We start from the raw sequence: 12,198 nt of genomic DNA, 5'->3' as shown, positions 1-12,198 counted from the left end.
GTTTTTCGGGTTTTTTATTTGTTTTGTTTTGTTTGCTAATCCATCCATTCACTCTAGTTCAAAGTCTGGCTTTTCACAACAAAACAAGGGTGTTTTATGCTTCAGGAGAGAGAGAACCAGGGCTGTCTTGCAGATCCGGGCCAGGTGAGAAAAGCAGCTCCTGCTCAGGACAGGGAATTTACAGAAGGCTCCTTGTGGGAAACGGAAAGACAGAAACTTCCACAGAGCCAGGAGGGTTTGATCTGCAGCCTTGGAAGGAGCTTGGATTGATGTAAAAAAAAAGTACACAGACATTAAGTGGAAAAATCATACATTTATGTTTCTGTGGTTTTAAGAATCTGCTTTAAGTAAGTGAGAAGCTGTACTGATTAAATGGTGAAGGGTGCATAATTTAGGGGTGTGGTTGTATGGAGTAAACTAAGAGTTTAGAAGTTGTAACAGAAGCATATGTGCAAGTGTGACAGAAGCCATTGGACAGAAGTGTCTGCAGTACAGGAGAAGTAAATAAAGCAAAATAGGTCAGAAAAGGAAAATAAACCTTGTAACGACTTTCTATTGAGTTAGAAAGTTTCATATTGTCTTGTAATAAAGAATTTGTGACTACTTTGAGCTATGGCCAGCTGTTTGCTCCTTTAAAATCTCACAGCCTCTAAGACTGATGTTTAACTGAGCAATAAATAGTTTTATTTTAGCCCCAAAATAATCCCATCCCTTCATTGTTAGCAGCGAGAGCTCCTGACACGATGGAAAGCCACAGAGGATCCAGGTGGCCACCTCATGAGTGGAACACTGCAGAGTCACAGCTGCTGGTCCTGCTGGGACCCCTCAGACAGGGGTGACACCATCCTGGAGCACAGAGGTTCTCCTTTTGGGGCTGATTTTGTCCAGCAGGGAGAGCTGAGTGACGTAGTTGACTGGGCTGGTTTCTCTGGACAAAGCCCCGTGTCTGTGGGTGAAGGTCAGGTACTCCTGGTACTGCCACTTGCACAGTTGTTTCTTCAGCTCAGTTTGAACCTACAGGAAGTTACAAACAAAAGAGGAAATTAAGGTTTAATGAACACTGGAGGTAAAATATGCCCAAAGGTCTGTGTGAGTACTTAGCTCAGATAAACCAGGATTAAGCCTTAACACATTTTCAGAAGTATTTGAACTCTTCCTTTATTCCTTTTGAAAAAAACAGATTTAATTTCAAAAATTAAGAGGATGGCATGTAGAAGTACATTTGGCCATCGAGGCAGGTCACTGGCAATATTTATCATTTTGGTGGCCCCTGTTCTGCCTTAACTTTCCCTTTTAAGCACACAGACAACCCCTGAGTACAATTTCATGGATGGGTCTCTAGATCTTCCAAGAATCAAATAAATAAGAGAGATTTTCTCCACCAATCCAGTATTCCAGCTCTATCCCAGCAAACTTAAGACCCTCCAGCACTCCTCAGTTTCATCCATACTCTTAACATCTTGCCTGGCAGCAGCCCAGTCTCTCACATTGTCACAGACACTCAAAACTGAAGAAACACACACACAGAGAAAATAATAATTAGTTTTTATGATTGCAAGGAACCACAACAGATGCACTGCCAATTGGTAATGATCGGCCAAGCTGCTCCAGGAGCAGTTATCCCTAAGAAATGTGGAAAAAAGCCAACCCAGCTTCATCTTGGGCCAGAGATCAGGCTCTGCCTGTCCTGTTTTTTAACACCTTCTGGATTTCTGTGTTGTGAGGTACAATATGCAAGCTATTAAAAGGCTGCTGAAGCAATTAAAAGGCTGCTGGCAAGGAGTCTGTGATACAGAAGGCAGGTTGGAAATAGAGCTTTCTATATTCACAACTAAGTGCTGAAGGCACTCTTTCAGAATGGCCATTATAAAATGTTTTCCTAAGTAACAAACATATTTTAGGAATTACACCTCCTTGGGTTGGGTTACTTGCACCTTGCACCTCCATTTAGCCATTCCTGGGAGGTGCTGGAGTGTGTCCAGTGAAGGGCAAAGGAAGGATTGGAGAGTAAATCCTGTGAGGAGCAGCTGAGGGGCTCAGCCTGGAGAAAAGGAGGCTCAGGGGGGACCTTCTTGGTCTCCACAACTCCCTGAGATGAGGTTGTAGGTGGGAGTTGGCCTCTTCTCCCAGGGAACAGCCTCCAGTTGTTCCAGGGGAGGCTCAGGTTGGACACCAGCAGGAATTTCCCCATGGAAAGGGTGGTCAGGCATGGGCAGGAGCTTCCCAGGGAGGTTTGGAGTCCTCATCCCTGAAGAAATCCAAGGAAGGCCTGGAGGTGGCACTCAGTGCTCAGGGCTGGGGACAAGGTGGGCATTGGGAACAGGTTGGGCTTGGAGGGCTTTTCCAACATTAATAATTCCATGTTCTATGAGAATTTTCCAAGTTTGAGCCACTGCAGAGACTGAGGCACAATTAATGTGTCATTCTCAACTGATTTATTCACTTTTCTGAGGATGAGATGAGGCTTTATGTGTTTGGTTTTTTTTTTTTTAATTAGATTTGTTTGTTTCTTTTGGGGGAAAGCACCAGCAAATTTAGTGAGTGAGTTTTTTTTAATTATAGGCTCACTACATTCAACTGCAGGGAGTTTACCCAAATTCTACCAGTGTTATGAAAGCAGGAAAGAAAGTGTTTGAACAAAAGTCATGATTGCATGACCTGACCTTGAAAAGGGGAAAAAAAAGGGGGGGAAAAAAGGGGGAAAGGGGAAAAAAGGGGGGGAAAGGGGGAAAGGGGAAAAAAGGGGGGGGAGGGAAAGAAGGGGGGAAAAGGGGGAAAAAGGGGGAAAAGGGATGGAAAAGAGGGGGGAAAGGGGAAAAAAGGGGGGGAAGGGGGAAAAAGGGGGAAAAGGGGGAAAAAGGGGAAAAAAGTGGGAATAAAGGGGGGAATAAAGGGGGTAAAAGGGGGGAAGAAGAAAAAAGGGGAAGGAGAAAATTATGAAAGTCACCATGAGAAAATAAATCTAGAGAAAGTGAGAAGCTCTACAAGCTCTCCATTGAGCTATCATCATGACAGCTATCAAACATAAATCAGGAGAAAACTCCCCTGACAGAAAGTTTTTTTCAGCAACCATTTTTAAAGGGTCATTGCTTCAAAGTTTATTTTGTGTCCTCCTGCCAGAACTGTATGAATACAAATAAAGTCAACGAAGCTACCAAGGGACAAAAAAGATACGGGGATGTCATGGTTTCAGAAGCAAATCAGAGACAGATCTGTTCTGAAAATAGGAAAAGAAATTAAAAAACAAGAGGGAACTGTGAGTTTTAAAGGTTTTGATAATCTCATGTACTTGCTACTCACCTCTGCATTTGAGAAGCAATATAGAAGAGCAACAACAAAACCCTAGGACAGGGAGGGTAGGGAGAGAAAAAACATGGATTTAAAATCTAGAATCAATAAGAGACATTGAGTTTCATTCACAGTGTGTGTAAGACAACAAAGACTGCACATTTCCCAGCTTTCTATTGGAGTTCAGGCAGTGTGACACTATTTATTGAGTTTTCATAGTGGAATTAAATTTCTCCGTGGACTGGTGACATTTTATATTTATTATTGCCCTTGTACAGAGGCAACAAGGATTAACTTGCTGCTTACTGTATCCTACAAACAAATTCTCCCTCAGATAAGGCAAGCATGGAACAGGGATCATTTGCAACACGTGTCAATGAGGACAAGATGTGGTAGGGTACAGGGGAAAGGGGACAGAAAAAGAAATCAGCTGTTCAGTACAAAATATGCCACACACAGGCCTTGACCCTCTCAAATCCATGCTGTTGTTCTGAGTAGTGGAATAACAAAATAAACAATGAGATATTAACATGGTTCACTACTTCTGAAGGGTAGAGCAGGGGATTATGTATTCTTATTTACCAGCCCTCTTATCGTTATTACATGTGAAATAATTTTCAATCAGTTCACCTTAATCCACAGACGGGATTTGTGGTGCTCTGTCATTGTTAATCAACAAACATAGATCTTTTATCTTTTTGGTGATTTTTCACATGAAGTGTGAAAAATGCATATTTTATGATTGGCTTTTCACAAATATTACGATGAATATCATATGTGTAATGTTAGTAAGTTATGCTGTATTAATTCTCTTAAGTAGGGTGTTAAATACAGTTTTAGGTTCCAACATAATGTTAAAATAGAGACTATGTATGTGGGGGGAGTTTTTTTTTAGGAATGAGATACTCGCTTTGAGGAATACCTAAATCTTCCAGAGAAAAGGAATTTATGGTTTTCTTATCAGAAGAAACTAATTTCTTCAGGCCTTGCTCAGACTGGAAGACGCCAGGGGATTAAAGGAAACAGGTGACATAAACAGACAGTTTCTTGTTTTAAATAGAATGTATGCATAACCATGAAGGATATATGAATATGCAACAGGCAATTATTTTAAGGGTGATTCCTTTGTTCACAAGACATGCTTTTCATGACTTAGTGTCTGAGAGCAGCCGGACGTCCGTAATTCTTTGCTTTTTATCATCTTGTAATTGTCCTAACTCTAAACTTTATTCTCTAATTGTATTAAAAACCAAGTGATTGGTGTTTTTCACGTGAAGTCTGACCTGGAGATTTCAAATAATAAGGGAGCAAGCAACAGAAGAGCTAATGAAGGAGTGAGATGGGATATGTGCCTCGAATTTGGATGCATTAATAAATCCTGCTGTAATAGCCAGCCTGAAGGGAGGTGGTACAGACCAAACATCTCAGGGCTGTTAAACCTTTTGTCCATCTTACCTGAAACGAGCCCAGGCCCAGCTCGATGTAAAGCCGAGCTTCCAGACCAGTGCTCTCTGGGAAAAATGCAAATACAATGTAGTGCACCCCAAAGAGGGGGATCAAAAGTAACGTGGACTTTGCAAGTCTCCTGGAAAAGCAAGAATTAAAGAACAATGCACTGTTAGAAACAGGGAATGGTGGCAGCAATTGTATGTTGGAGCATTTTAAAATTCAGAGAGCAGCTCTAAACGGAAGCAGCTGCATGCAGAGAAGTTGTGGAAAGGTCCTGTGACTGCACTGCTGGGATCCCCAATGGTGTGAGGGGTTTGTAAACAGCCAGGACCAGCCTTGGTTACATATTTATCCTGTTCCTGCAAAGGATTTAAAGGAAATTATCTGCATCTTTCTCTATGTGGCCATTTGTGTGGAAAGGATGGGAGCAAGATGGGGCAATCACCTGACATTTAGTGTTTACACTTTCAAGCTTTTGAAGTTTCATACTTTATTATTTTACTTTTCCCTTTGTTCCCAACATATGCACCCCACCTTTTTGCCCTGAAGTAAAAATGACAGGTGATATTTGGGCTGAAAAAGAAAGTTCACATTGTCATTTCTTCTCTTTCTATTAGAAGAGGAGTAGAACATTCTGTTCTCCTACGATAAAAAATTTCTTGCAGCAGTTAGAACAGGTCAATCCTAAAGGACACAGAAATACTTACACAAAATGGCTTGAATGGCTCCCTCCTCCCTCCTGGGATTTCAGTTTAAGGACTAGAATCCTGATCACATTAATGAATATAATAAAGTTAATCTGAAAAGACAAGACAAAATCTGTAAATTTACTACAATCTAAGACATGCCTCTAGTTGATACAAAAACCAAAAATCCCCACTTTTAGGAACTGCACTGCTATAAACCAATGCTCATCTCTTCTCAGCTCAGATCAATAGCTTTAGAAATAATAATTCTATTTTCCACCAATATATAGTTGTAGATAAAAGATGGTGAAAGTTGCGTTGAATTATTGTAGACCTACAAATCTTAATATCATTTTATGTCTGATATTAATGCCTTGTACTTCTGGTCAGAACTTAAAATTTAGATTTTAAATTTAGATTTTAAATTGCCTAAAAAAGTCCCCCCATTCTCATCATTGTTTATGACAGGGATTATACCAGATACAGACCTAAAAACCAGATTGCTCCCTCCCTAAATTCAGGTGGTATAAATCTGTGGATAAGGGAGATTTTTTTGTCTTAAGTCACAATCATAAGAACTCATTTTAAAAGCACACTAGATAAAATTATCTATATACAGGAACTTGAGGGAAAATAAAAAACCTTACTAATACAGTCAGCAGGATGGGGCCTTTGATGATCCATAACACCACTGCATTTTCATCATCATCCCAACATCTGGAACAACAAACAACACCAGGTTTTTTATCTGTCCCATGGGAGCTTCCCATAACACATAAAAGCACTTCTGCCACAGGAAAGGGAAGTGGTGGACACTAAGTTTTAAATCACTATCTAAATGTCCCTGGTTTCCCTCTAGTCTAATCTAAAGAAAATTTAATCAGCAAGAATCACAGATTGAAGAACCAAAGCAAAGTTAAAAAACCCCACATTTGTATTTTTAAGCTTCTTTCCTGCTCTTCTTACCACTCTCAAGTCAACTTCTTATTCAACTCTCCTGAGTTTTGAGCAGGTGGGTATAAAATAATATCTTTCTACCTGATGTGAAATGATCTGAAAGCCTTCAGGATAGCTTACAGCAAACAATCTTTCTATCCGGGGCTCAAGTTAAAAGATACATATAAAAATAAAACAGAATAAAAATAATTAAATGGAAACAGAAGAAGAAATTACTGGAGACAACACTGATTGTTTGAGAAGTTCTCATTTGAAGAGTTAGTTATTTATAGTTGATTTATACAGAAACAGCAATTTTTTTTTAAATACATTTATTTCAAGAATTGGGCATTAGGGAACTTAAATGAAATTTCAATAGTTAGTATAATATCTCCAGGTTTTCTTACCCCATGTATGGACATAAAAATCACAAAATTTAAAAGTGTTCTCTCACTTTGAACATGAGATACAACTTTGAATCATGAGAGTTTTTTCCCCTTACCTTTTTCTGTACACACCTTTTTTCCCCCTCAGAAAAACAGAACACCATAAAAAATAGGAATTTTTGTGTTCTTTATCCCAGCTCTGACTTACCCAGTGTTCTGTTGATGGATTCTTGTGAGGACCCAAGCAAACATAACAGCAGTGGGAGCTCCTGAGCAAATCAACAGGAACACAAGAACTGGTTTGAATATCCTGCCCCATGGGATCTTTATTCCAGTAGGTTCACAGTGCAGCAGGTTGGATTAAAACTCAATTTAATTTATGGGTCAGACGATTTTCAATAACTTTGTGAAAGAATTTAATTTGCAGTTCAGGGAAAGGAAAAAAAGAAAGGAATAAAAGGGCAGGAGATGAAATCATAACAAAGGAGAAGAGGGATTGTTGTGAAACCACATTTTCAGAAATAAATGTAAAGAATTACTTGAAGGTTTGGATAGGAATTACAAGCACTTATGAAGCTCCAGTAAGCATTTATTTATCTGGGGCTCTTTCATCTTATGGATTGTGGCAAACAAACATCCTTTGCACAGCAGCTGGAAGAGTTCATAATTTTGTCCTAAAGACTCTACTAATCATCCCAGACCAACCAGTTGATAGGAATTCCATGAAAATTTAACTGAATCCAGTGATTTCTAGCCTCACTTTATCACTGCTTATCCTTCTATCCTCCTACATTTCTGACTGGGTTTTTTTTAAAGGCCTATAAAGCAGAAATTGCTTTTTCTCTCCTCCTGTGGAACTGAATTTCCAAAGACTAAGTGACTTTCAAAGCTGACACAAAAGGGACTCTAATGTGAACCAGGTGACATTTTCCCTGATTATTCTATAGAAATATAGGGAATTTCTTTCTAAGTGTCATTTGAGATGTGCGGGAAGGGCTCAGAATTTGTCCTTCCAAATTTCTGCCCTTTGCTCAAGTCCTTTAATCTGGGACCTTGTTAAATTGAAGTTGGCTTTTTACTTAATGAAAATAAATATTTCTCTCCACATCACCTAAGACGTGAGTTACCCCTGAGGTATCTCTCACCTTCCATTGATTGCAAAAGGAGATGAGGATTACCATATTATTAATTGAGTTGTTTGCTTTCTTATCTCAAGTTGGCCATGATTAATCAAAGGCTGAGAGTCTACTTTCAGACAACCCTATTTGGAATAGCTCCAAAAAAATTTAATTACATTAAATGAAGTCTAAAAATCTGAAGGTGAAGGATAAATTAATATTTATTCAGGATAATTTGGATTTCACTTTTAAGTCAAAAAATGTCACTGTAACTACTCAGTTTGGGTGCTTGCATTTTAGATCAGCCAAGGTGAGACATGGGAATATCTGAGAATCACAATAAACAATTCTGAGCAGTGAAAGAAATTTATTTCACATTCCTATTCTGAATATCAGAGATAACTTCAATTGCTGTATACTGTGTAATCTCAAAAGAGTCCTTAAAGTCAGGAGATCTCCAAAGATAGAAGAAAAATAAAATTTTTTGATTCCTAGGCGTGGACTGACATGATTTAAGATTAATCTGTCAAATATTGCTTGCTAAAAACAAAAGGCAACTTAGTCACCCAAACTTCTTTAGTCAGTGGAGGAATTTTATGTATTTTTAGGATATTATCCAGCCACATCACTCATCCTCTTGAGGCCAGGACTATTCACCACCAGGGTGCAAATAACTAAGATATAAAAGGGAATAAAATGATGCAGCAGTACTGGATGAATGGGCAACTTCCCTCAGAAAAGTGTCACCTTTGACAGGCTCCTTTTACCTCAAAACACAGATTTTATCCAGTTCTGCAAGCAACCAGAAATACTGAAGGGCACGAAGAAGAAGGGAATACTAACCCCAGCCAGTAAATATGAACCACCACACAAACTTCTTGTTGGAAACAAAGGTCAGCAGCAGCAGGGTTTGCAGGTAGATCCCTTCGATGAGAAGCCAGAAGAAATTGGCTAAAATACTGAATTGGAAGAAGGCCACAGCAGCCTTACAAGCAACCTGGAAGTGCAGAGTAAAAAAAAAAAAAAAACCAAACTTTTAGGCCTACTCTTGTAATGGCTGGTTTCTATAGAGCTGTAGGAAAAATTCATTGCTGCCACACAAAATGAAGAAACAACAAAATTTCTATAAGTTTAGGGTAATTTAAATTGACTTTATTTTAGATTTTTGAAAGGGAAATATTGAGGGGTTTTATCTCACAGATTAAATTCTTTACTGGTGGAAATTGTTAGATCTTCAATAAAGTCAACAGACTTAAATATCAAAGCTGAGTGCAGCCTTAGCACTTGGTCTTTGGGTTTACATAATATTGTTTGTTTAAAGATTTCAGTTTTAGCAATAGGAGAAATAGGATGAAAATATCTCCCTGTTGCCTTCAGGAAAATAATTAAATGTTCAGTCAAGGGTGAGAGAGAGGGGAGGTTCAGTACCGTTGACATGAGGCAGTGGTCCATGGTTTCATCTGCAAACAAAACAGCATCTTTGGTGAAAACAGCAACTGCTCTCAAGATAAAGGAGACAAACAGGTGCATGTGGATGTAATTTCGTGTGCAGTGGAATTTTCTGGCACGGAAAGAGAAAAATAAAAATTGTTCTTTGAGAGAAGTGTCTCACAGTCTCATCAAAAGTCAAAGAGGATCACACAGACACCTGGCAAAGTAATAAATGATCTGTTAGTATTTGAAAGGCAGTGAGACAGGAGGGAGCAGAGAAGCTGTTACCTTTTTCAGCTAATAAAAATCCCACGATAATTGTCCTTGAATCACCACACATTTAAAGGCAATGCCAGAATCAGAGAGTAACTGTGGGACTCTTGGGCTGGATTATAATACCTCTTAATTATTTTTAATAATATTTTTGTTAAACAAGCTTGCATCAGGATTTCCAGCCCCTTTGTGCCAAAGAAAGGATTGAATTGGTGTCAGCCACATGTTATGGGATGGTTCCAGAGCATTGCCCTGAACTGCATTAATCTGAAGAGGAGCAGCTGAGGGAGCTGGGAAGGGGCTCAGCCTGGAGAAAAGGAGGCTCAGGGGGGACCTCCTGGCTCTGCACAGCTCCTGACAGGAGGGGACAGTTAGATGGAGCTGGGCTCTCCCAGGTAACAAGAGGAGAAGGCCCCAGGTTGTGGTAGAGGAGGTTGACATTGGATATTAGGGAAAATGTCTTTATGGAAAGTGTTGTCAATACTGGCACAGGCTGCCCAGGGAAGTGGCTGTGATGCCTTAAGTTTTAGCTTTAATATTTTCCAGATTCTGTACTGCATTCTGAACTTCATATAAAGTGTTAGCAAGGTCTCCTCACAGCTCAGTCACACAGAACAATCCTTTTCCAGCCTGAGAACCAAGGACACCATTGCAGCTTCAGGCCCAAGGAATAAAAAAACAGCAATGAACTGAGGAGAGCAATCTGGGAGGATGGGACTGCATAACCTGGAGGTGTAATTGGACAATTAACCCCAATATGGAAATGGACCAAAACTTATAGAAGTGTGAAAACTCGTGTCCCAGAGTCTGTCTTTGGTCCATTTTGGGTGGAGCCTTGGCCAGGCTCTTGTGCTGCCCAAGGTGCATCCTTTGAAGGCCTTTTTAATAACTCCCTACTTTATTCCTTTAACTCTGTCTACTCTCTGTTCCAGGTAGCCTCTTTAGGCATCAGTTGAGTCCCCATCTCTGTGGGAATTTAAAACACACTTAGCTGTGGTGCTTGGGGTCATGAGTTAATGATGGACTCAGCAATGCTGGGTTAATGGTTGGACTTAATGATCATAAATGTCTTTTCCAGCCCAATATTCCTGTGACTCCCTTTCCCTAGACTGCCCTGTGCACATTTTGCCTTGAGCTGAAGGAATCTCCCTCAAGGTTTGGACACATCAGCCTCGTGCTCCTGGGTCCCTCTGCAAGGGCCATGACCTCTGAGACTCCCAACCCACTCCAGCCAGGGAGCTGCTCTGTGCTCTGCTCAACCAAACCCCAGATCCACTTCCTAATAACCAACATCATCAAATGAAGCATTGAAATTTAATTAAATCTCTTTTTTATAGCTCTCAGTTATGGAAACAATGGCCTTTCATGGTGGGAATGGACAATTTAAGAATTGTCTGGTCCCAGGGCATGAGACAAAGTTTCTGCAGAGTCTGTCCTGATGTGCACTGTAGGAATGATTAAAAAATGTTAAAATTTAGCTAAAGTTAGAACATTTCCATTGTATGGTGTCATTAAGGAGATTAAGAGAGATTGCCCAGCTTAATTGTTTTAACATTTGAAACACCGCAGCACGAGCAGAGAAGGACCCATCACCAAAGGAGTTATGTTTTAGAATGATTAGAAAACAACCATAAAAAAAAATCCCACAAAACAAAAGCACAGAGGATCTGAGAGAAATTGTCTTAAGTCATGCTGAGAAAAAGCCCATTTATACTTACCTGAAGGCAGCAAAGACAATTAGAGCTGTAATGAGCGAAGTCATGGATGCTGCATAGCCAGCAGTGTAGACACGCCAAAATGCAGAATAATAGGATTTCTGTAGGAAAAAGAGACACAGCCCAATGCAGGGGGTTGTTCTGGATGCACCCTGGGGTGCTCATTCCACTGGGACACATTTTCCTCGCTCAGTCCCACAATCTTTGTTTTTCATGCTCAAGTTCTGTTTCAGGATTTTCCCTCCACCACTCACAAAAGTATATTTCCTTTATTAAATCCTACTTAACCCCACACAGGAGAGAAGTTTCACAGTCCACAGGCTCACCTGACACCTCTGAGTATATTCTGCAGGAAAATATTAACTGTGATATAGAAGCACCTTTTCTCATGTCAGTACATAAAAACTCTGGAGCACTGAAACATTCTGGTGGGAGATTTGTGAATCTCTTACTTAAAACCTGGGCCAAATTCAATAAGTATTGATTTTCATAAACAGCTATAGCTGAAAGAGAAATAAAACTCTCAATTTGCAGGCGAGAAAGCTGAAAAATTGATAGTTACATCAGGTTGTGAAGGTAATTAAAAGCCAAGGAAATCACCTCACAGTCCTTAATTCTCTGGACAAACAGTTCATTACTTGCTGTATATTGTAGCACTGTGAAATCTTTATAACTCACTTGTTTTCAATTAAGATCTATATCCTAACAAATCCTAATCTTATGTCCTAAGAAAAATAAAGCTTGTTTACTTGGCTTTACCTATGCAAATTTTATTCTGATTCACTACAAGATCACCTAATTATTTAAAATCCCAAGACAGTAAATTCTTTGAACCCAGGCAAATTTCCTCTTTATAAACCCAGTGGACACTTTGTTCTCTAACTGATCCCAAATCTGTTTATACAAAAGGCTGCAA

General features: G+C 39.6%; 1 protein-coding gene across 1 annotated transcript in view; it reads right to left on the bottom strand.

Annotated features, from left to right (window-relative positions):
* The window catches only part of LOC100220712 (vasoactive intestinal polypeptide receptor-like), a 28,219-nt gene continuing 16,021 nt past the window's right edge, over positions 1–12,198 (bottom strand). The window contains exons 5-13 of the mRNA XM_030264179.4: positions 11,286–11,383; positions 9,292–9,424; positions 8,707–8,860; positions 6,954–7,014; positions 6,071–6,140; positions 5,445–5,536; positions 4,744–4,873; positions 3,301–3,342; positions 1–1,014 (exon numbers count right to left, since the gene is read on the bottom strand). Coding sequence (XP_030120039.4) covers positions 826–1,014; positions 3,301–3,342; positions 4,744–4,873; positions 5,445–5,536; positions 6,071–6,140; positions 6,954–7,014; positions 8,707–8,860; positions 9,292–9,424; positions 11,286–11,383 — 969 coding nt within the window. The 3' untranslated portion in view covers positions 1–825. The remainder of the gene's footprint in view (positions 1,015–3,300; positions 3,343–4,743; positions 4,874–5,444; positions 5,537–6,070; positions 6,141–6,953; positions 7,015–8,706; positions 8,861–9,291; positions 9,425–11,285; positions 11,384–12,198) is intronic.

This window comes from Taeniopygia guttata, chromosome 2 (assembly GCF_048771995.1).
Source record: "Taeniopygia guttata chromosome 2, bTaeGut7.mat, whole genome shotgun sequence".
NCBI classification, from domain to species: domain Eukaryota; kingdom Metazoa; phylum Chordata; class Aves; order Passeriformes; family Estrildidae; genus Taeniopygia; species Taeniopygia guttata.
The sequence above is the reverse complement of the archived record's forward strand: the minus strand, read 5'-3'. Positions and strand labels throughout refer to the sequence as shown.